General features: G+C 45.9%; 10 protein-coding genes across 10 annotated transcripts; 6 read left to right on the top strand and 4 right to left on the bottom strand.

Annotated features, from left to right (window-relative positions):
• Nucleotides 1-1,811: 1,811 nt before the first annotated feature.
• On the top strand, nucleotides 1,812-2,528 carry TGAM01_v206050 (hypothetical protein; the record flags this gene model as incomplete). Its single annotated transcript, XM_018802698.2, has 4 exons — nucleotides 1,812-2,095; nucleotides 2,154-2,273; nucleotides 2,327-2,347; nucleotides 2,414-2,528. The coding sequence occupies 4 exons, from the start codon at nucleotides 1,812-1,814 to the stop codon at nucleotides 2,526-2,528; spliced, it is 540 nt and encodes a 179-aa protein (XP_018664205.2).
• A 282-nt stretch (nucleotides 2,529-2,810) lies between these two features.
• On the bottom strand, nucleotides 2,811-4,664 carry TGAM01_v206049 (hypothetical protein; the record flags this gene model as incomplete). Its single annotated transcript, XM_024549781.1, has 7 exons — nucleotides 2,811-2,845; nucleotides 2,894-3,186; nucleotides 3,273-3,541; nucleotides 3,601-3,697; nucleotides 3,788-4,435; nucleotides 4,486-4,525; nucleotides 4,592-4,664. 7 exons carry the CDS (start codon nucleotides 4,662-4,664, stop codon nucleotides 2,811-2,813), a joined length of 1,455 nt encoding a protein of 484 aa, XP_024405443.1.
• Nucleotides 4,665-5,594: 930 nt separating this feature from the next.
• Nucleotides 5,595-8,182, top strand: TGAM01_v206047 (hypothetical protein; the record flags this gene model as incomplete). Its single annotated transcript, XM_024549780.1, has 7 exons — nucleotides 5,595-5,673; nucleotides 5,730-5,963; nucleotides 6,022-6,285; nucleotides 6,363-6,715; nucleotides 6,772-6,983; nucleotides 7,440-7,855; nucleotides 7,947-8,182. 7 exons carry the CDS (start codon nucleotides 5,595-5,597, stop codon nucleotides 8,180-8,182), a joined length of 1,794 nt encoding a protein of 597 aa, XP_024405442.1.
• A 74-nt stretch (nucleotides 8,183-8,256) lies between these two features.
• TGAM01_v206048 (alcohol dehydrogenase) lies at nucleotides 8,257-9,413 on the bottom strand (the record flags this gene model as incomplete). The annotated part of the gene is made up of 3 exons (XM_018802701.1): nucleotides 8,257-8,722; nucleotides 8,780-8,843; nucleotides 8,900-9,413. The coding sequence occupies 3 exons, from the start codon at nucleotides 9,411-9,413 to the stop codon at nucleotides 8,257-8,259; spliced, it is 1,044 nt and encodes a 347-aa protein (XP_018664208.1).
• A 611-nt stretch (nucleotides 9,414-10,024) lies between these two features.
• On the bottom strand, nucleotides 10,025-11,024 carry TGAM01_v206046 (hypothetical protein; the record flags this gene model as incomplete). Its single annotated transcript, XM_018802702.1, has 2 exons — nucleotides 10,025-10,821; nucleotides 10,943-11,024. 2 exons carry the CDS (start codon nucleotides 11,022-11,024, stop codon nucleotides 10,025-10,027), a joined length of 879 nt encoding a protein of 292 aa, XP_018664209.1.
• A 624-nt stretch (nucleotides 11,025-11,648) lies between these two features.
• Nucleotides 11,649-12,291, top strand: TGAM01_v206045 (hypothetical protein; the record flags this gene model as incomplete). The annotated part of the gene is made up of 2 exons (XM_018802703.1): nucleotides 11,649-11,733; nucleotides 11,798-12,291. The coding sequence occupies 2 exons, from the start codon at nucleotides 11,649-11,651 to the stop codon at nucleotides 12,289-12,291; spliced, it is 579 nt and encodes a 192-aa protein (XP_018664210.1).
• Nucleotides 12,292-12,951: 660 nt separating this feature from the next.
• On the bottom strand, nucleotides 12,952-17,356 carry TGAM01_v206044 (ABC-2 type transporter; the record flags this gene model as incomplete). The annotated part of the gene is made up of 3 exons (XM_018802704.1): nucleotides 12,952-15,477; nucleotides 15,531-16,213; nucleotides 16,273-17,356. 3 exons carry the CDS (start codon nucleotides 17,354-17,356, stop codon nucleotides 12,952-12,954), a joined length of 4,293 nt encoding a protein of 1,430 aa, XP_018664211.1.
• Nucleotides 17,357-18,253: 897 nt separating this feature from the next.
• On the top strand, nucleotides 18,254-18,816 carry TGAM01_v206043 (hypothetical protein; the record flags this gene model as incomplete). Its single annotated transcript, XM_024549779.1, has 2 exons — nucleotides 18,254-18,650; nucleotides 18,770-18,816. Coding segments are annotated over 2 exons (444 nt in total), but the record flags the coding sequence as incomplete, so codon positions are not given.
• A 1,465-nt stretch (nucleotides 18,817-20,281) lies between these two features.
• On the top strand, nucleotides 20,282-21,772 carry TGAM01_v206042 (hypothetical protein; the record flags this gene model as incomplete). The annotated part of the gene is made up of 1 exon (XM_018802705.1): nucleotides 20,282-21,772. The coding sequence occupies one exon, from the start codon at nucleotides 20,282-20,284 to the stop codon at nucleotides 21,770-21,772; it is 1,491 nt and encodes a 496-aa protein (XP_018664212.1).
• Nucleotides 21,773-22,275: 503 nt separating this feature from the next.
• TGAM01_v206041 (hypothetical protein) lies at nucleotides 22,276-22,962 on the top strand (the record flags this gene model as incomplete). The annotated part of the gene is made up of 1 exon (XM_018802706.1): nucleotides 22,276-22,962. The coding sequence occupies one exon, from the start codon at nucleotides 22,276-22,278 to the stop codon at nucleotides 22,960-22,962; it is 687 nt and encodes a 228-aa protein (XP_018664213.1).
• Nucleotides 22,963-23,040: the final 78 nt, after the last annotated feature.

The following is a 23,040-nucleotide window of genomic DNA, read 5'->3' as shown; positions in this document are numbered from 1 at the left end:
ACTAGTAATGCTGATTTGAGTAGTATGTTTAATGATGTAGTAGCTGAGAGGTGGTGTAGCCACGCAGTTTATATAGTAATCATCTAAAGTGAAGAGTTCTGCCCTTCGTCCTAGGAGAATGTCTACCAGTAGTGGAGTTGAGTAATATAATTACGTTTACAGATGTGAATCAACTCCGTTTTTTAAAAATAACATCTGCTCATCTCTATGACGCCGACGTATCCGAGATAACACATACATGTGTTGAACCAGCGGCTATGCAACATCGTCTAACTGAGCCTCTGTGGATCATCTTGGTGTTCCTCCTTCCTTTTTCACCCTTTTTCACCCTTTTTTCACCCTCTTTTTTTACCTTTTTTTGCTTGCCAGTTTCAACAGCCGCTGAAGCACGTCGTGACTTGTCTCAGTTCAACGGACTGAGGATAGAAAGCAGATCAGGCAGCAAAAAGGAGGTTAGGTCTAAACCGAGGAACGCATCTTTCACGACTGCTGAAGATCAAAAGATCAATTCCTGCTCTGTGCAACTACTAACAGACAACAAGATAAACAAGGTCACAACTAGTATAGTGGCACTAATTTAGAATCGATGGACTCGAGTCATGGTTCTGAATGTTAGGTTTTGCCTGCATAACCGATGTGTTGGAAGACATGCCACCAAACTGAATGGATAAATTAAGCAGGGGAAAGTATTTTCTGGATTAGAATATTCAATTAGGAATCTATGAGGTATTAAAACTCAGGTTTGTGGAACCGATTGTGTTCGAGACCAGCCGATGCGCAATCTGTCCGAGTAAGCTATTATTGTAGTCAAGTGAGATATGCAACTGTTGTTTCCACAACTGCTCTGTTGTTATCTACCGGTTCAAGCCTACAGTACCACTTTCCTTGAACATCAAAAAAATAATTTGTCAATCCAGCTCACAAGATTGTCTAACTCTGACAAAGCCTTTCTGGGCATCTCTATGGCCCGTGAGCAGATGTTAGCATCTTTATAACTAATAGTTAGTCAATAAGGACACTTCATAGAGATATGAATTTCTAGCTAGCTAATTATACATCAAGTTAGAGATATGGAAACAAGTAATACTTAACATCTTGGTGTAGTATAAGGGAAAGTAAGGAGGGGCCATGCTAGAAACGAGATATGTTAGTAAGACGTTAGATCTTAAGCTGAATAAAATTCTCTACATATAGGTAGTCATGTGTGTATAATGCACAGATCTTTATTAGCAATATACAATATTATAGTCCGATGGCCTTTGTTTTTTTCAAGCGTTGCCTTATTTCTTGCAAAAAGTAAAATGCAATTCAATCACTAACCGCGTGCTACAAAGAGAGCCTATGTTTATTCTGTCGAAACAATTGGTAAGTAGAAAGAAACTAAGGTACAAGATAGCAGTGCAGCAAAACCATCAATTGGTTATGGGGGATTTGTAACCTCTTATCAGACTACATGTATGTACCTAATGCTAGGTGGAGCGGTGGGCTAGTGTCGGGTGGAATGGTGGACTGGCGGCGGGTTGGCGGCGGCAGTGGGGTTATCGGCTGCCGACTGTCCATGGGGTAAAGCATAATCATCAGTATGGCACTTCTTCAATATCACTTGTCTTACAACAGCGATTCCCAGGATTATCTGTGGCATATAAAGAGGCAAAGACCTCCGGGACCAAAGATAACTCAACATCCTTCAGTTGAATACGAATATCCTAAACCAGCTAAGACTGTTCAAAATCACGATGACAGCAGCCCACACACATACAGCAGTTTTGCTTATCGATCCGTATAATGACTTCTTGCATCCTGATGGCAAAATGTACAAGGCAATGTCCGCTTCTCTAGAAGCCACCAACACTGTCAAGCACATCTTTGATCTCCTAACGGCAGCTCGATCTCATAAGATCCCTGTCTTTTATGGGCTGCACCAGCAGTACAACGCAGAGGCCTTTTACGGTTGGACCCAGATGAAAGCACTTCACGAATCTCAGAAGGCCGGAAAAGTCTTTGAAGAGGGTAGCTGGGGAGCTAAAATTTACGAAGGCATGGAGCCAAATACAGAGAATGGTGACTTGATCTTCAGCAAGCATTGGTCAAGCAGGTACGACTTTTTGTGAACTCCCGCAATAGCTGTTTTGTGATTAGCTAAACCGATGCAGTTCTTTCCAAAACACTGATTTGGATTTTCTTCTCCGTCAGCGAACCATTACCAATGTTGTCATCGCCGGACTTACCGCCAACGCCTGTGTCGAATCGACCGCTAGATACGCGTATGATCTGTAAGTAAACATAGCCACTGCTTGACTCAGCCTTAGCTAACCTCCACTTGTAGTGGATATCATGTCACGTTGCTGTAAGGCCATTTTGAAGTGTAGCCGTCTGCACCGCACTAACACCGCACTAACTCTTCTCCTCTTAGATCCGATGCGACAGCTTCATTTACCCATGAGCAAAAACACGCAGCTACTGAAGTTGCATGGCCGCTTTTTGCATCAAAGGTGGTGACTGTGGAGGAGTACGTAGCTTCTTTGTAAGAAATTGCATTTCGCCAGTGGGGCAACTGGTTCTGATTACTTTCAGTATGATTACGTCTAGTAGGACTAGAGTACGCCAATCACTACATGTCTTGATACATGTTTAGGGCTAGTGACTGTAAGCCATCATTTTTTCAGAACATAACAGATATTGCCCTTGTGATTCCCTCTAAACTCCCCCGTCGATCTTTCTTCTCGAAACTGTCTCCAAAACCCAGCCAAGTTGAAGCTTGGAGTACAGTTGACGAGTGATCGTTGATGTTCGAAAAAAGAATGTCTAATTCATGGGTTTGATTCCAAAAGTTTGAGGTAAGCAACTATCATGTGTTAGCTGCAGATAATTGAATGGGCAAGACGTTATTTACCTCCGGCAAGCCACCGTTGCGACATTACTTGAAGCTTCAACTTCATTTGGTGCAGAAGGAACAGTGATTCTTTTTGGTATTGAGATAGAAGACGATTGTAGATGGTACTGGCTTGATATGCCCATAGGAGCAAAAGTGGTGAGGCATCTCCTACAGAAACGCGAAATCCGCTGAGAAATATCTTAGAATCCCAGGCCATGGACTCGACTACTGGCATCAGCATATCATTGGCGAATTGCATATGTTGCTGATCTATTCGTGATGATAGAGGATCATGAAGAGCGATAAGACCACTGCATGAGATTAGATTTGAAGTGTGAGATGTGCAACGAAATACAAGAATGATTGACACTTCGAAAAGGAAGCGACGCTAGCATACCTGTAACAAATAGACGTTTGAGCGCACACTGCGGTTCGTCTAATCTCACCTTCCACATAGGATAGGTTAAGCAGAGCATTGAGAGTTTTGTCAAGTTGCCAATATTCTTCATGGTCATCGAACCCAGCCGAAGATGACGCCGATTCAGCTCTATTTCTATTATAGCGCAGCACAAGTCCGAGGAGATACGAAGCTTGGCACATCCTCGCAAGCATCCCCATCTTGATATCAGCGGCTGCCGACACGGGAAAACTCTCATCTGGTATATCCTAGCTATTGTGAGTATACGAATCAGGATACGAATCATATTTGAAGCTTGAAGCTTTACCCCTTGATCAAAATTTTCCTCGTCAGATGGCAAGCGACTATCTCTTTGAGGATCGGCGGTGGAAAGCGACCTTTGCGGATTACCGAGCTGTGTGAATCTGAATGTCGACGAATATGAAAGAAAAGGGTCAGATCTGCTTGCAGATGACAAATTGTGGCCCGATATGAACAATGACCTTCACACTTACCGGTCCAAAATAAGCACCATCCACCACGCCCTCCTTCGCTCTTCGATATCCAAGCGTCCTAGGGATGGATTTTGGAGTTGGAACTCAGGGCTTAGTGATGCGTCAACTCCTAATGCAGTACCGTATCGAGCACACGCACCAACGGAAAGGTAAGCCGCGGGATAGATTGCATGTCCTAGCTCGAAAATGGCCAACAGAATTTGAGCTTGAAGCAGTCGGCAAGACATAGCCCCAGCTAAGACTGCTTCATCAATTGCGCGGCGGGCTAATAAATATCCTTCTGTCCTTGGATTTGTCGAATGCTGTGCCGATGGATTCCATAGAAGAACCTTCATTGTTAGAACCAGAAGAAGTAAGTCGGTTTCTGTCCCTGGGGTGGGCGTTTCCAGAGAAAGTAGCAGTTGATATCGCGAGAGAATTGGCATCCACCAATGTATCCTCTGAATGTACTCTGCCACTATAGTTTGCAGATCTCCTACGTAAGTTGTGATTTGTGGTGAAGCAAGCAATCGTACACTTGGGGCTGACTGGTGGCTTTGCTGAAATACTCGATGATCCAAGAAGTAGGCTTCCGGGAATCTCGGACTATCTGAAGATATGGAGAGATAGACTGACGCCGCTGGATTCTGGATGTCTTCGGCGGAAGCACTGTTTGAAGTGGTCAGCTAGGAGGCAGACGATGTTGAGCTGGCTGCTACAAGGGAGGGTTACTACGAGTAGTCACAGGTCTGGCCTCGGCTACCACAAATCGTATTAGCTAGTTGGAAGAGATTGAGTCTGAATCAATTGAATAGATTGACTAACCTTTTGCAATTTGAACATCCAGAAAGCTTTCTATCACAGGCTCGCTTTCGTCTCCTGCAGAAAGTACACGCATTTTGGGAGGTTTGCAAGCTAGCTACTTGCATGATGATGCGATCTTCACTTATATCGATTGTAGTAGGTGGACGCTGATAGGTAGTTAGTAGCTTATAGATAGCACCTTGAGATGCGTAATTTCTTGTGTAGTGAAATAAGTAAGAATCCAGTTGAATTGGGAATATTGTGAAGCTGCGATAAAGATATTATACAGTTGTAAAGTAAACCCTAAGCGAGGCGGCACGTTAGCGCTATGTACTTTGGTATGTCCAAATTAGTAATTAACAAAAATTTATTAGAAGCTTATAGAATACCTCCTTCATGTTAATATAAGACGTTTTTATAATTTGTATTACATACTTGATTTAGCTAATCTATGCTTTTGAACGATAAGTACTACTATTTGTACAATTATATTATAGACCAAATAATCTTCAGTTCTTTCTCCTATAACTCTCAACTTTATCACAATAAGAACATTTATCTTACCCAAACACAAGCAATAATTCTACAAAGTGCCACAGCGCTTTTTAAAAAAAAAAGCAATTTATCCAACTGTTCAAAGATCATAATACATAGATCCGCTTCTTTAACTCTAATAATGCATGTTTCAAGATAATCCAGTTGCACAGAAAGCCTGCTAGGTGAAAGCTAACCTGGAATCAGTACTGTGCGAGTAAGTGGGGCTTTTAGGCAGTTGCTAGTTAATTACAGCCAATAGCTTGTACATACGAGTACACCTGTGAACGTGTATTGATTAGTAACATGAAGCTGGCTATGCGAGAATAGCTGAGAACATTCTGAAAATTACAGCTGCTGCTTTGAAAGCAGTCTTCTTAATCCACCCTAATGATCTTGGCTGCCAGTTATCGGCGCTTTACGCTGAATGTAGTTCCGTGTTTTACTATACTTGATTTCACTTCATTTCCCGCACTTATTGAAGCTCAAAATGCCAAATCCCCACACTTGTCCTTATTGTGGCCGTAACTTCAAGCGGCCAGAGCACCTGCGGCGGCATTGTCGGACCCGTACGCATAGCTTGACTTCATAACTTGGAGAGCATGCTGACTAGAGAGAGCTATAGATACCAAAGAGAAGCCATTCGTATGCTCCTGCGGAGCTGCATTCACACGAACGGACTTGCTGCGTAGGCATGAGAAACTCGCGCATTTAAACCCTGCCGAGCCCAGTGACACGCACCGTGGTGCACTATCTACAGCCACAATACCCGGAACAGTTCATTCACGAACCGCACAAGAGAATGAAGAAGTTACAGAGCGAATGGTGCCGAATATAGATGCAATGGGAGTCTCTGAAGGTAAACTGTTAAGCTGACCAGATTTCTAAACAATGCGCCGAAGCTAATTTAATAGTAGCTGTATTTCAAGGTCCAACTTTTACTGACTCCGTGACTAATTACGAAAACTTCTTCGGAGGCTTCGGATTCCCGTTGGATTTTATCGGCTCTCCGTTTTCTCTCAATATGGATTGCGACTTACCAACAGGTGCAGAAGTTGAATCATTAGCGCCTGGCAATTTTGGCAGAGATAGCCAAAGCACTGCCGGACCGCTGCCTTTTAGCAGAGATTTACATCCACATGGTATTGTTCAAGCACAAAAAGCTTCAATCCCAAAAAGCAGTAAGTCATTCCATGGATCAGTTACCATCTTTGAGCAAGCTATGCCATAATCCATACCTTCACTAAACGTGTAATAGACTATGCGTCCATCAGTGGCTATAAAATGGCTTCTCTCGAGATGACTGTGGATGATTTGAAGATTCTTGAAGAGGGCCTCCGCCCCTTTCAAACTCTTCTCGATGACTTTACTCTTCCATCGCTACGTACCCTCATAAGGCATATAGATGTCTGGAGAACTTCATTAGCCTCTCATTTTCCAGTCATACACTTCCCTACCTTCCAAGTAGGGCACTGCATCCCTGAACTCATTCTAGCAATGGCGGCACTCGGTGCAGTGGGGACAATGGAAGAAAACCTTTCAAAGAAGCTATATCGAGCAGCCAGATCCGTCGCCTTGCAGAGACTGAAAGTAAACAACTTGGAGTTGGAGGTGTGTGTCCATGTTTTATACACCATGGAATGTCGAGTACTAACTCTCAACAATAGTTTGCAACCATACCAATTTCGGATACAATTAACCGAATTCTGAACATGCAGTCAACCCAGACCTTGTTATTTCTCCTCGTATATTCCAGCTGGGCTCGTGATGCCTCTATTGTTGCTGAAGGATTCGAGTTACACTCACCTTTGGTACAGTGTATACGAGCCAGCGGACTTGTGGAGCACGACAGCCCTACCGAGCAAAATTGGATTGGATGGTCGTTATGTGAAGCTGAGCGTCGAACCAAGTTTCTGGCATTCTGCTTTCTCAACATCCACACTCTAATATACAATCGCCCGCCATCTTTACTCGCCAGAGAAATTCAGCTTCGCCTCCCCTGTCCAACAAAGATATGGGAAATAAAAACTGAGCTAGAATGGGCAGCATCTCGTCACGAGAACACTTGCAGTCCTATCAGCTTTCAAGACGCATTTGAGTCTCTCGTAACCCCTGAAGTGGCCAAACAGAAAACCTTTCCATGCGCCTTTAGCAATTTAATATTGCTTCATGGAGTCGTACAACGCATCTATTTACTGCGTCAATTATCATTTGGACCCAATCTGGGTGATCACGAAATAGATCAAATCCAGTATGTTGAACAACAAACGATGTGGCGCTCTTGACACTTTTACAACGAGAAGTCAGAAAGCAAGCAGTATTAACTAAATCGCAGCTCAGCGCTTTCCGAATGGGTTAAGATCTGGCAGCGCGCATCGGGCCAAGATTTGCATCCAAGCAGCGAACACGGACCCATTCCTTTTACCTCAGTTGCTTTCCTCACCCTTGCCTATGTCCGAACGCATCTAGACACGGGTCCAAGCATGTGGTTGGCAACACGCGATCCGATAACTGTGGCTACGGCGTTGTTCTCGGTTGCCCCTCCGCGACGCCATTCGAATCTTACAAGCGCTTTGTTATACACAGTTCACGCACTAAGCCTGCCGGTAGCCTTTGGCATTGACCATGTGGCCAAGAGTCAGTCAATTCTGTGGTGCTGTCAACATGCAGCATGCGCCCTGGAGAGTGCAGTTTTTCTTTGCAAGTGGCTAGAGGATATTGCTACTTGCCAAATGACAAAGACCTTAGAATGTGAGTTTCTCTTGGGTTCAGCATCTACAGTTTCATGGCATGAGGCCTTCTTAAACAATTGCGCATTACATACCTAACTACTTGAACACAGCCTATGAACGTCATGTGATATCGTCTGTTGAATCTGTCATCAAAGAAGCCCTTGCTTCTGCAGACTGGGGTGACACAGATACATCATCCTGGTGTCAAGATCCTCGCCAAATGAGTGTAGCCGTGTTGAAAATCTGGTCAAAGGTATTCAGCGAAGAGTCCTCATGGGCGATCACAGTGCACGTTGGCGAATGTCTACTTGAATACGCAAAGATTTATGAGAACTCTATTCAGTGATTAGCATAGTCTATTGTGTAAGTCTTGCTCATTTGGGTAGTTCTCGGCAGCGTCTCAAATTCTGACCGGTTTCTTTATTCCAGGTCGATGCAAACCTTTCCAATGTGTTGACCTTCGGCTAAATACTTGTATGCAGCCTTCACGCCCTCCTCTGTAAACTGAAACGTCTTTTCCACTGGAATATCCAAGTTATGAGAACCAACGAAACGTACGCATTCCTCAAGCAACTGTTTCGGCCCAACGTTGATTCCACGAATGACGCATCCTTTAGAGAGCGCAAGACCAGCAACATCCGGCATCTCTTCCTGTTTAGCAGCGGATAAGAAACCTATGATAGCAATCACGCCCCCAAATGCAATAGAATCGACACTTTGCCGAATAGTCCCGGATCCGCCGTTTTCAAAGATGTAATCAACGCCGTTGCCTTGGGTAATTCTCTGTACCTCTTTGGCCCATTCAGGATGAGTCTTGTAGTTGATTGTGTGATCAGCGCCGAACTTTTTCTGTACATAGGCTAGTTTTTCATCGCTAGATGAGGTTCTAGAGGTAATATTTTAGCTCTTCATCATAACATATGGTAGGCTGAAGACTTCTTACATGATTGTCTTTGCTCCTGCTGCCTTAGCCAAGACTAGTCCAGTGATGGAAACACCACCCGTGCCTTTATGCAAATAAGCCAATTGTGCTTGTTTAGTTCCCATATCATGGCATGCTTACCTTGGAACAATACAGTTTGACCCGGCTTCAAAGGGACATTTCCATAAAGTGCATTCCAAGCAGTCGTGCCAGTGCAGACAAGTGCAGCCCATTGGGAAGCCTTCAAGGAAGACTCTTTGGAGACTTTAACGACAGAGTTGGCATTGATGGGCAGATAATTCCGAAGAACACCGTCCACCGGGCCTCCTAAACCACCATTCCAGTCTTTCATCGGCCCGTATAGATTGGCCGGGCTGAAATTTGCAATGACCCGGTCACCGACTGTAAAGCCTTGGACATTGGGCCCAATCTCAACGATCTCTCCAGCAGCGTCCGAAGTTGGAATCAGATTGTCTTTCACAGGGAACGGATACCTGGAAGTTGCAATGGCTATATCTCGGAAGTTCAGTGCAACGCTGTGGATCTTGATGAGAACCTCATGTGCTGCAGCCTTGGGAATGTCCTCTTCAGACTTGGCAAGATCGACAATGCCCTGCCTGCTGTTTAAACGGAAAACTGTTTGTTTGGAAGCCATGGTGGAAAGTTGTGCTTACAGAGGGATTGTGTACTTGTCTGTAACAGATGAGCGAATCTTCTAAGAGATGGAGACAAACACAATGCGCGCAGAGGGACTTGCTTTTATAATAATTAGGAGAAAACTTATTAATTGACCCAGACTGTCAAAACTAGTCTGTATAAATTAATCAGCATTGTTGGTATGAAGATAGTAATTGATGAAGAAGAGCGTTGGAGCTGTTGGAGCTGTTGGGGCTGTTGGGGCTGTGGGGCTGTAGCGTTATTTGGGGGGGGCCTGGAATTGGAGCGCTCGGGGCTGTTTGGCTTTGTTATGGAGCTGTTGGATTTCACAGGCGCTCAAGGGATTAAAAGTCTGAACCTTTGAACAATTCATTTATCCGCAGGCTTATTGATGCATAATTGTGATTATACTACGGCTATATAATCAGAGCCTGACATTTGTAATTATTACACTAGTAATTACAGAGTAATTAGAACTTTATTGGGGGGATTTTGAGCAAAGAGACATGTTTGTCGTGTTACACACCTTGTATACGTACTAGTACTGCGTTGACAACCATACGCATCAATAGGTAGTAAACTTCAATGTCCCCGATGATTCTGTTTCTCTCAAATTTCTATGATCAGCGGATCTTCGCCTCGCGACTCCCTCCAACGGTTGGTTGATGCCACGAGATCCGAACAGCCTTTGAGTAAGAACCCCCACTTTCTAACAAATCCTCTGCTCACTTCCCATCCATTGACCGTCCATGGCTCACCCCAGACCAGACAACCGCGTTGCTCTCCGTCAACAAACCCTTCGTACAAGCTCTTCGCTAGGTCGCGTTGAAGGTCATGAGCATCATATTGCCGGCTGAGGCGAATCAGATTATCTCGCATCGGGGGACATGGGAATACGTCTATCCAGTAGTCATGAGGCGTGGCTCTCTGTAAAGCAGTGGGCAGAAGCTCAGGCGGGACGCTGCTGGGCGGATCTATGTTGAGGCTTGGAAGGTTGAGGGTGCCCCCGCATTCTAGAGGAAGATGCTCTAGAAGGGATAGAACAGCCATATTGAACAGCGAAGCGCGTTGAACATTGTATTGAACCATTGTGAGTAAGAAATGATCTGGACTTAGGGGGAAGATGAGAGGAGGCGTTGGCTGTCCAAAAGTCGCGGCAGTCGTATAAAACAAGAGAGGTGGTATAATTGAGCATTTCTCTACTTTCCAACCCTCTGTCGTTGTCTGGAACGACTCAATAGCACTGACGTCGACTAAATCAGGCTTTGCACAGTTGGAAATGGCAAGAGTTCTGTCTCCAGCCATAGACTTGTGTGATGTTCCAGAAATGAGAATGCCGAAACCATTCCATGATGAACCAACACTGGACGTAAGCTTTGCAAAGGCGGCGGTCCTTTTTCTCTCACCTGGTTCTAAATCAGTCCCACATACCAAGTTGCGCAGCATGATTTGCTTAGACCATGCGCGATCTGACTATCTCTCAACGAGGTTGATAGTTGCAATACTGAAGAATAGTGCTGTACTTACGTGCTAGGCGCTGACGGAGACGATTCTGCCGCTTCCTCCTTTCGGCTGGATCCGTCACTCCGCTCCAGTCGTCCAGGTCCATAGCTACCAAACGGCGGTTTTATCAGATTAATCACACATAAATGGAGCATTCATCGAACTTTAAGCATTCGAGGATGCCAATGGGCGGGCTCTCGTGAATACCCAGTTGACAGTAACGTCCGTGCCTGCAATTATTTACGAAGGTCGATTATCAGGATGAATATCCGATAGAGCGTCTTAGAATCTTCATCCAAAGTAAAACAAGTTGTAAAGAGGCGCTCACAAGTCATTGTGTGAAAATAGGAGACAGTGAAGGGAGCGGCTATTTTGTCCGTCAGTGCCGGACTACCAAATTAAGCATCATGAATTCAATGCGTAAAGTTGACCCACTGCGAGCGACAGTTGATGGGATATGATTGGAGAAGATAGCAGCGTAAATACAGGCTAATGCAAGACCGTGACGCGCTAACGCCTCTTTGGGTCATGCCAGGGCAGTGTAAACTGAAACGCCTGGCGGAATACCGAATATGGAGGATCAGTGAAAGCGGACTTTCTATGTGGATGTCCTCCTCGAACAGCCTATATAAGATGCAAGGCAGACATATCGTAAAATGTGCTCTCAACTCCATACAAAGGAATCTCTCATCACATTGTATCTCGGCGTACTGGTTTTTTACTCTTCAACATGCCTCGTCTCGGTGGCTTTGCCGATTTTAATCCCGAAAAAGATATCCCGTCTCTGAACGGCAAGGTTGTCCTTATTACTGGAGGTGTGTTTACTCTATTATCTCGCTTTATAGATTCAGCGAACACTTCTGACACTTGTTGCTGAAGGAACTGCCGGCTTAGGAAAACAGTCTGTCCAGGCTCTTGCGAAACATGCACCCCAGCACATTTATTTCACCGGTCGCAACCAGAAAGCGGCCGACATTGTTATAAACGATATCAAGGCAGAAAGTCCGGGCGTGGAGTTAACTTTCCTAGAGATGGACTTCAGTTCCCTTGAGTCAGTAAAAGCTGGCATCAATAAATTCGCACATGACCGACTGGACATCCTCATGTGCAACGCAGGCGTTATGGCAGTACCGCCGGCAGTAAGCAAAGACGGATTCGAGGTCCATTTCGCAATCAATCATTTGGCTCATGCCATGATCATACATCAGCTTCTGCCAGTTCTCTCGAAAACTGCGGAGGCACCAAACTCTGACGTTCGAGTCATATGCCTAACATCAGAAGGATGGAAAGGACACCCATCGGGCGGCGTTTTGTATGACAAAGTACGAACAGAGAAAGGCGGAATGCCTGTATGGCTATATAGATATGGGTAATGTCACCTCTTTGTCTACCTGCTCGAATTCGAGATATTGAGGGAAATCGCGCTAATAAAGAAAGCTTCAAAGCCAATCTAAATTTGCCAATCTTGTATACGCAGCGGAGCTTGGGCGTCGCTTCCCAAAGCTGATGGCGGTCTCGGTTCACCCTGGCGTTGTGAAGACAGATTTGGTAAATACCTTGTCGTTTGCGGACACAGCCTTCTTGCGTCTTGCAAATTGGATCATGGGCGTTCCCATTATTGAGCCGGAAGAGGGCGCCCTTAATCAATTGTGGACAGCCGCAGGAGCAAAGCGAAATGAACTTGTCAATGGAGCATACTATAAGCCAGTGGGAATATTAAGCAATAGCGATGTGGACAAAGACAAGACAGCGAAGAACGAAGAGATAGCTAACAAACTCTGGACTTGGACTAGTGAAGTACTAGACAGTATTTAAAGCTATATTTCCCGCGGGAAATTTCATGTCAGACACGGTCACAATAAATTGTCCAATACATATATAATATGACGATTAACAGTTCTATAATCTATATTCTAGTAACGCTCTAATACTTTGCCATTCTAAATGTAATTTAAACCACAATCTGTCTATCCTTTAATCCCAAGCGCTTTCAACCTAGACTCCAGTCTTCCTGCACCATGCTATTTATGTGCTTATTCGGCCTTCTTTGACGCTTTAGTTCGAAGCTTCATCATACCAAATACCAGTGCGTACCCAGAGATAGCGAAGATGACTGTGATGCCCGCGTCTCTCCAGCCGTAATAGTAGTGGTTAATGTTGAGTGTTGTCAAAAAGTCGCTGCCACTCTTATACTCGCAGACCCGGCAGCCCGATGTAGCATCTGGGTTCGTCAAATTGATCCGCCAACCGCTCCCGGCCATATAGTCGCGGAGATAGTCGCCGCATGTGCCATTACTTGGGTCAAAGACGGCGAACTCTTCCTCCTTGCAGTGGACCCCGGTACCCCATATGGTGAAAGTGAGCATACCCGAAACCACGTAATTGAAGGGGTTCAGCCAGTATAACCAATACTTCCAGAAGACATTCAGCTGTCTATACGGAACGAAGATGCCGCAAAAGAGAGTGAGTATGCTGATAATGAGAGGATTAACCAAAGCTGCGAATGTGGGATTGGGTGCATAAGCCGCGACGAATTGGCCGATACCCGTGTAGATGAATTCATAAATAAGCATGATGAAAAATGTCGCGCCAGAGCGATTCGAATTATCATTTAATCGCGCGCAGTAATACCAACAAGCGAAATAGAGGACCGCGCACACGCAGAGATAGGGGAACTCAGACACAATCAGGCCAATAACAAATGAGACCCAGGAGTACATCTTTGACTTCTTCTCTCTCGCGTCGTAGATATCCCGTCTTTGGATGAAAAGTGGTTGAAGTTGGTTAATAACGCCAGGCGCAACAAAGACAAAGTTGAAAACTGTAAACATTTTGAGTTCCAGGTCGGATACGCTGCCACCAACACGCCAAAATGAGAATCCGTTCAATAATGCGGAAATAACATGCAATGAAAATTTGTTGTTGACATAATTGGTGTTTCGGAATAGAGCAACGTTCATGCGCTGCGTCACAATTTTGATTTGCTCCCACATTGGCATTGAGAATTCATGGCCGTCATCAACAGTTCCGGCCGGTCTAGCAGCAGCTTCAGAAACCATATTATCGAGTTCAGTAATCATTTGATCATGCTCTGGAGACTCGAGCCAAATTTGGTGCCAGTCCTTGTCCTTGACGCTTTCGATGCCACCAGTGACGACGTCAATCATGAACTCGGCAGGATTGGCCTCGACGGGGCAAGCGGCACCGTATTGTCCAAAATATTCCTTGATGGTTTTTCCATTGTCGCCAATGTCGCCAAAGTAAACCGTTTTGCCTCCACGTGCGAGAAGTAAGAGAGTGTCGAATTGTGCAAACAATTGAGCTGAGGGCTGATGGATTGTGACTAATACAGCTTGGCCAACATCAGCCAATTTACGCAGAAAGCGAACAGTGTTATAGGCAGATTGCCCATCGAGACCAGAAGTAGGTTCGTCAAGAAAAATCAAGATGCTTGGCTTGGACACGAGCTCGACGCCGATAGTGACACGCTTCCTCTGCTCAACACTAAGGCCATTTCCAACAGTGCCGATAAGCGTATCTGCCAAATCATGGAGTTCCAAAAGGTCAATAATAGTTTCGACATACTTGAGCTTTTCGGCTTTTGAAACTGTTCGAGGCTGGCGTAGTAGCGCAGAAAACTCGAGAGCTTCACGGACTGTGGCAAAAGGTTCATGAACATCCAGTTGCTCGCAATACCCAGCCATTCTCTGGAAGGAAACCGGTAAAGGGCGACCATCAACAAGAATACTACCGTTGATAGTGCCGTCGGTTTTCCGTTGGGCGAGGACATCGAGCAAGGTGGTCTTACCCGCGCCAGAGGAACCCATCAGTGCTCCGAGCATACCTGGTTTAACCCATCCATGGATATTGTCCAAGAGCACACGATCACCTGATGGAGTTTTGACCGTATACTTGAGATTCTTCCAAGTAAAGATGGAGGTGTTGCGAGACAAGTTACCGTCCACTTCTCCCGCGCCATTGCCAACGGTGGTTTCTTTCGATTGCTCTGCTCCTTGGCTCTGTGACTCCTCGTCCGCGGAGGCGCGGAATTTACTGAGCTTTTCGCGAGGAATTAGCAGCGAAGCACCGCTACCGCCGCCAGCATTCCAAAAGCATGTGCAAACAATGGTGATGGCGGCAAATAAGGCCCACCAAACCCAAACAATACCGTAATTTCGCCAGAGCTGAGAATGGTTGTAGTGCAGTGAGGATAGATACTGGTCGCCAGTGACATAATCCGCACCCGGCAAAGCACCACCGACGCCAGTGCAGGCCCTGTTGGCAGAATCGACATTCTCGTATCCAGGTCCACTAGGGACGAGGTTGGTGCCGACGCAGGGGATATGTTGATCGTGGAATTCATTCGATAAGGCTGCTTGGAACGCATACGCAAATGGGTTGGTATAGTACAGCTCCAAAAACCAGTTCTTGATCTGCGGCTTCGGGATCATGTATCCAGCGTACATGACAATTCCCTTGATGGCCGTTCCGGATATCTTAGAAGCGGCTTCGAAAGTACTGAATGCGGCACCGATACTTCTAAACAAGGTTGTAACGCACTTTTATTGGTCAGTTTGAGAAATATCAAAAACCACATATAATTTTCACTCACCAGCGTAGTTGCCCAAAGAATGGCCCAAAATGTAAAGAATGCAGATGCAGTAGCTTTGAGTCCGGTCATCCAGTATATCACAACAGTGAAAATGGTGCATTGCAGTAACAAGACGGGGATGTCTGCTGTAATCTGTGCCAGACAAAATGCAGATGGGTGGTAGAAGCCAAAGGACTTGTGTTTAACCAGGACGGGCCGTCCCTTGAACGACTCCGTAACTTCGGACATGGCGACGATGCAATTGTACAAGAGAGAGAAGAAGACCGCGCCGCCTTTGGTAAAAAGGCCAGCAGATGTGTCAGGTGAGTTATAGAAGCAAGCGCCGGCAATGAGAGACATGGCGAGTGACAGGACCTGTTTGATCAAAAATGTTGACTTTTCACCCCACAGGATCTGGTATTGGCGGCGGGTGCACGCTTTGAGTTGTGTCATGAAACTAGTGGTCAGGACAGAATTGTTCGGTAAATGTTTATTTCTTTCAAAAGCAATAGACTCTTTGAACGATTCCGTTCGGTCGCGCGCATCTTGGGAGTTCGGGTAGTCGTATTCCGATGCCATGGAGCTGCGAATTGGAGATCGCTCATACTCTGCCAAAATGGCATCAGCATTCCGTGGAAACGTGTTTTCATAGCCAGGTCGGATCTTTCGCTCGGTAGGCACGGTCACGCCGGTGAGAAAGTCACCTTTAACATTAGTTAGTATTATAGCTCCATATAATTAAGAGGCATGGGGAAGTTAGTACCGATATTAGCACCGTCCGTATACACAAACCCTAAATCTTCCATGAATGGCTTCGCCTCCGCAGCAGGGCCATAGAATACTTGCTTTCCCTCATCCAAGACCAAGACTTTGTCGAAGAGGTTATAGATGCCGTTTCCAGCTTGATATAGGGTGACGATAGTCGAAAGCCCCTGGACATCGGTCATGGCACGAAGAGCCTTGGCCCATTCCAATGCTGTACTTGCATCCAGACCACGCGTGCTATTATCCCAACAGAACACTGACCCTCTGGTAGCCAGGCATTCAATAATCGACACACGTTTTCGTTCACCGCCCGATACGCCTCGAACAAACTCGTTGCCAACTTTCGTTTCAAATGTATGGGCGATTCCCATAGATTCCAAAAGAAACTGTTTGGTCTCAGCTGTGTAATCCTTCGCTGAGCTAGTACCATCAGGAAGATGAGCAGGAGCTTTAAGCTTAGTGGCAAAATCCATCGTCTGGCCGACCGTCAGTCGAGGATAAAAAAGCTCCTCTTCGGTGTTCATGACGATCTGGGCTCGATACTGAGCAGCCTCTTTCTCAGTCATATTTCCAAACCGGACATTGCCTTTGATTGTATGGTATCCCAGTCGACGGTTGGATAGTAGTTTGAGAAGGGTGGTACAACCGGATCCGGGGCGACCTAGCACCAGTAGCATTTCTCCGGGCTTCACACAACCGTGACTGTCCTTAAGAATACATTTCATAGGTGGCTTCTGACGCCAGTCCTTGTAGAGCTGTGGTATATTGTACTGAGACAGTTGGTTTTCCTTGACAGCGGCCGAAGCAGCGGGGACCTCGACAGTGAGGTTATCCCAGGTGACACCGAGCTCGCGTCGTTTAAAGCCTGCCGCAGTTTCACGCTCTTGTTGCTGAATCAGTTGAGGGGTCATGCCCCATTCCGCATTTCTCTTGGGCTTTGGTGTGTTGTCGGCTTGGTAGAAGGCGAGAGTTTCGGCACTGGAGGCTTCCCGCATGTTGCGATGGGGAGCGGTGCGAGTTTCGTGCTCCTTTGCTTCAGAGACATCTGTCTCAGAGTCGCTGAAAAGGCCATTGTGATCCATGATGGCTAGAGTTTAGCTAAGTTCATGGAATTAAAAAACACACACTCCATTCATGACTTTTAAAGTGACTAGACATAGAGGAAACTGAGGATGTTAAATATGGCATCCTTATGGGTAGGGCCGGAGTCTCCGATGTACCACATTCATTGTATCTTATCTGGGCCCTTTGTTCAGGTGAGTATCCACGATGAGGGGCGATATCAACAGTGGATAGAGGGATATTTTGTTGCTCCCTGTAAACGTAATGCAGGAGATACGCTTTTCGCTATCGCCGATTCTAAGAGAAAGGGGCAGAGTTGGGGTCCATTAATTACCCAATGACGCGATACGAGTTATGTGGCTCTTCTGAGTATTATGTGCAAGTTGAAAGTCCATAGTGTTAGTTTGCCCTGTCAGTGCCTCCTTTTCTTTGACTCGGAAAGAGTCAAGTGGTTGCAACATACTTGTATAGACTTGACAGGAACTAGGTAATATGTTTGTAAATTATCATTGTTGAAGCAAGAAAATCTTCCTTCATCGAAAATATAAAAGTCATAATGTCACGCATATAGCAAAGGCATATACAATTTCTATTGAGCGACCTATGAGAATGAAGAGATGCGCGTGCCTGAAACCTACACACTCTGTTAATGCATCTAGCTTTCCCAAGATCTCAATAGCCCCACTTGGGTGCTACTCAGGTTGATTATGGATACCCAAGATCTGTGTGGCTGCGTGCAACGGCACGGCCGGCTGGAAATTTCTATCCGATTAGCGGAATGGGGTCCCGAAAACTTACGTGTCAGGGTCGGAATCGGCAATTCTTCTCGGGCCATGCAATGGCAAAAAAACATGGGCAATCTTTTACTATAGCTTGCTCGCAAAGCGTAGCAGTCTTTTTGTTTCCTCCCTCGGGATCGGTTACACTCTACCGAGGGAGGTAAACCCCTGTTTCCACTTATATATTCCCAAGCCCACGCTACGCCTTACAATCGAGAGGTTCCAGCCCCTTCAGCTTTGCTCATTCGCCTTGTCAATATCCGCGGCCTCTCATATCTCCATGGACTTTTCTCTGGATCTTACGTATATATACATCTTCCGAATGAACAATACTATATGAAAACGGCTGAGCCATGCTTGTACTTGGAGGCGCCATCGTCGAATTGTAGGAGAAGAATATGGAAACCACAGAGCCAGAAAAAAAATACCATAGGTCATTGCCATGCTACGAGAAGTGTCAACGAACGAAGTAAACTTCTAGAAGGCAGGCAAGCTAGTACCCGGGAAGACCGGCAACGGCTTAGGATCACGGCAAGTGAGTCAAGTCTAATATTATATAAGCATACAATAACTCCTGTCTGTTTGCGACAATGCATAACAAATCAATTGTTTGAAGCTATTTGTAAGTCAGAAGCTGATAAGCTCGTACAATAGTTTCATTACAACAGGGCCACCTTTTCTTGAATTCGCTCAGGGCTTAGATTTGTTATGCGAGAGCTATTGGGCAAGCATCATCCGTTTACATTGAGTTTCTGCTGCGGGGCATCGGTTTTCCAAAGTATATATAGCTTCCACAACTCTTAATCACACCAGAAAAAGAGCTGTCTTGAAGCTACTTACCCGGAGATTCTCGGAGGCCTTGGAGCGTGTTTAGCGCAGCCTAACAGCTTCAATATCCAAGAATGCTCGGGTATTCTACAGTTACTGGATTCCATACCATGTCGTGGCGCAACATATTATTCAGTCCACTTCTGTAAGTGATTAAAGGGGTGCTAATATATCACTGAATTATGTAAATTGCACTGCATGAGAGTATATCCCGCTGGCAAGATAAGCTAGAGCATGTTTAAAAGGTGTTCTTAATCTAAAACCCTATTGTCCCTTAACATTGTCAAAATATTAAGCGTTGTATGTGCTAGGGCACAAGCACCCAAACTTCTAAAAGTTATCTCCTTCTGCCTTTAGTAATTCTAACCTTTAACATACTAAAATTTAATAATAATTATATTGCCTTTGCGACTATAAGTAGTCCTATTAATCCTAATAATAAAATCGGACCTGTGGCTAATTACAGCTAAATGCTAATTTCGGTATAAAAACAAAGCTAGCTCTTAACTTACAGCATATACCCCACTAAGTTACAGCATATTAATTCTGCCCTCTTATTTACCTTTTCCCCCCAAGACACACAGGGTAACTCGAAATCAAGGAATAAATGGAAGGGTTAAGCCTTGGGAGGCAACCATAAAGATGTCTCCAACTTAATGTATTATAAGTCTGCGTAGCCGGGATCTAGGTGCCCTATCTCATATAGATAGCTAGAAAAGAATACGCAATACGCTACTAACTATTCATACATGCACAATTACTACATAATCTCGAAATTAATCTCATAAACTATAGACACCTAAAATCAAATTCTAGTCTCGCCTTATTAGGAATATTAAGGGTCAGCGTTTTCGGATACAGTAGACAAGTAAGCGCTGTGGCAGAAAGAATACGCAATACGCCACTAACAATACGCATAATTAGTCTCAAAGATTGATTTTGTAAAGTACTAACCGTGCCACGCCTTATTTTTTAATGTCTCGGATTCCTTATCCCAGCAAAGCTCCTCAAAAGAGTAACTCTAGGTTCAGAAAGAATACGCAACACGACTAATGTTACGCAAAAGTAGTATCGGAATCGTTTTCGTATACGGGAACTCAAATTATAAGCTTAGCCTCACTATGAAAATCAGGGATCGAAATTGTCATGTTTTAATTTCGACACCTTGTAGTAATCTTCGGAGCGTAACTGAGTTATAACTGCGTTTTTGAAGACCGAACCTTCCGCAGCCTGAGAACAAATATAAGCATATCCTCGAGCTGAGAGAACTAGGTTTCTGCTCTCCATTACTACTATACCAAAATATTTTCAGAATCCTCCCAGGTCCCCTAAGTCGCCATGAAATCAACCTATGTCACGCTACTCTTTGCAGCAACCAGTTTTGCTCAAGAGTTACCCACGCTACCGAAGCCCATTAGCCAGTCGACGGCCTTCAACTCTTCCTTTAAACTCTCTGAGAAACAAATCGAGCTAGGTCAGCTCTGGCCAGAGCTAGCTGAAGACATCGAGACTATCATTAACTTCGACCGCTCGCAACTCGCCTACGGCGGACCCGGCCAGGATAGCTTCTATAAGCTTGACAAGAAGAAAACTATCATCCCGAAAACTCCTGGTCAGGTTCTCAAGATCGAACATGTTACCAATCCTGCGGCCTGGAATATTCCTGCCGGTACCTCCCTCTCGCGCTTCATCTATGCCTCGACTACCGCCAATGGGACCTTAGTACCTGCCTCTGCTTATGTCCTATGGCCATTCACGCCCAAGAAATTGGAGCACTCAAAGAAACAATCGAAGCAGGGCAAAGTTCCCGTCGCCCTCTGGTCACACGGCACCTCTGGCTACTATGCCGACGCCTCCCCTTCCGCTCATCGATCTCTCTTTTACGGTAACATCGTCCCGTTTACACTTGCTCAAGCCGGCTACGCTGTGGTCGCTGCTGATTACACTGGCCTTGGCGTTCAAACATCTTGGGATGGGAGCCACGTCCCGCATCAGTACCAGAACCGTTTGGCCAACGGTTTTGACAGCCTGTATGCTCTTCGAGCCGCTCGCAGCGCATTTTCTGGTCGGATCACCGACGAGTACGTCAACATCGGCCACAGCCAAGGTGGAGCCGCGGCCTGGGGCGTCTCAGAGATCCTTGCTGAGAACTCTCGCAAGATGTTCACAGACTTGGAAGACGGTTATCTAGGATCTATCCTCTTTGCACCTGGAATACACACGCTCTTCTCAGCTCCTCAAGCCCAATGCGCCTGGATTGGCAAGGACCTGGACTTGATGTACCCCGACTTTGAGTTGTCAGACTGGCTTTCGCCGCTAGGTATTGCGCGTACGGAGCTTCTTACCGAAATTCAAGGCGGCCAGTACGTTTCTGAAGTCCTATTCTTGGCAAATGTTACTGAAATGCTCAATCCCGCATGGAACGAGTCATGGTACGCAACAACCTGGGATAAATACACAAGCCCTGGCAACCGGCCTTACAAGGCCCCAATGGTCATGTTCGTTGGAACCGCCGACTCCACTACGCCGTATGAGACCAGGATGTCAGTGTTCGAGTCGACCTGTGAGAAGCATCACAGCGGACCCTTCGAATTCGTCACCGTCACTGGTGCTCAACACTTCTCTTCCATGGACGCTACCAGACAGCAGTGGCTTGACTGGATCGAGGATCGTTTTAACGGGAAGCCGCTTGACTCCGACGCGAAGTGTCCTAAGTCTACGCTCGACAGCTTCTTGCCTATCGAGTCCTACCAGACCGTGAGTACGTCATTCCCTCAATGGGCAGGTGAGCCGGGAGAGTTTTATGAGCTGGTTGCTGGTGGCTTTTAGATAAATATATGGTCGTTCTGGCCGTCATTAACAAGATGTATAAAAGTGAGAGTTCCTTTCGTAATTTGTTTAGATATAATTAGCTCATGTACTGTTATAACCAATGGATCGATCTTCGGTCAGAGCATACATACCACCAGATATTCATACATATTAAGCTAGTACACTTGCCACTTGCCTGCAGGAGACTTGTTTTCGAAAATACCCGGGGCATAACATCGAGCTTCAAATTTCCCGTACTCGGTACGCCTTCCTGGTACCGCTTGCTCAGCGGGTGAGGTGAGTCAAGCAACCGACTTCGCTGATGCGGAGAGGTATCCCAAGCTTAGTCGGCTTTGTACTTTCTAGGTCTTGTCGGCTATTCTCGTCCATCACCTCGACCGTCCCCATTGGCATCGACGAAAAAGCGTCACGGTCCGCTATCCCAACCCTATACCCTCTAGTACTAATGCATATCTCCTTGCTCCCTGTTCAGATTCACAGTGATAGAGCCTCGAACCAATATGACTGGTGTAAATCATTCAACCGGCCGCTCCTCCGCGCCAAATGCCGCAGGTAAGAATCATCTCAGCCCGCGCCGTGGCCTGTGCCTCATTACCACTCTACAGAAAGCATCACACCGTGGCCTAGAAGCCATCGGAGCCAAATACGGCGATAGTTTGGGAGCCGTGGGCGACCCACGCATCTCCATCCAGTCACGTAGACTCGAGAGCACAAAACGTAGCCCTAACAGCATGAACACCTCGCCAGTCGGAACTGGCACTGGCACCAACGCTATCCAGGTTGGTACTAATTTTGGTGGCCAGTACTTTACCAGATCTCGCCTTTGGGGCGTCAGCTCCTTCATGGGTATTACTTTCTTATCAGACGAGGGCGGGGCTTGGCCACCTTGCCAGAGGAAGAAACAGATCCAACCAAGCCAAGTCTCTATCGATAATGGCTTCAAACTCCCAGATCGATCGACCGTAGAAGCTTACTTCTCTGTCTTCCGTACGTCCGCCTTGCGATTGGTGTTCCCAATTGTGGGCATTGATTCATTTTCGAGTACTGACAGTCGGGCTTTCAATGACGTAGCTGATCATTCCCGTGATTCGAATCGTGCCAAAGCATGTGTTTTCTCCTTCTTGGCTATAATGATCCTCTTGGGGGACAAACTTGAGTCGTTCCTCGTGATCGAAAGCGATCAGTGAGCACTCAGAACTCAGCAATTCATGCCTCACGTCTTTCTGAAGGCAAATCACTGCAGATCTGTGCCATGCATGTGAGAC

Source organism: Trichoderma gamsii (assembly GCF_001481775.2).
Source record: "Trichoderma gamsii strain T6085 chromosome Unknown Scaffold_20.2, whole genome shotgun sequence".
NCBI lineage: Eukaryota > Fungi > Ascomycota > Sordariomycetes > Hypocreales > Hypocreaceae > Trichoderma > Trichoderma gamsii.
This window is presented reverse-complemented; position numbering and strand designations above follow the sequence as displayed.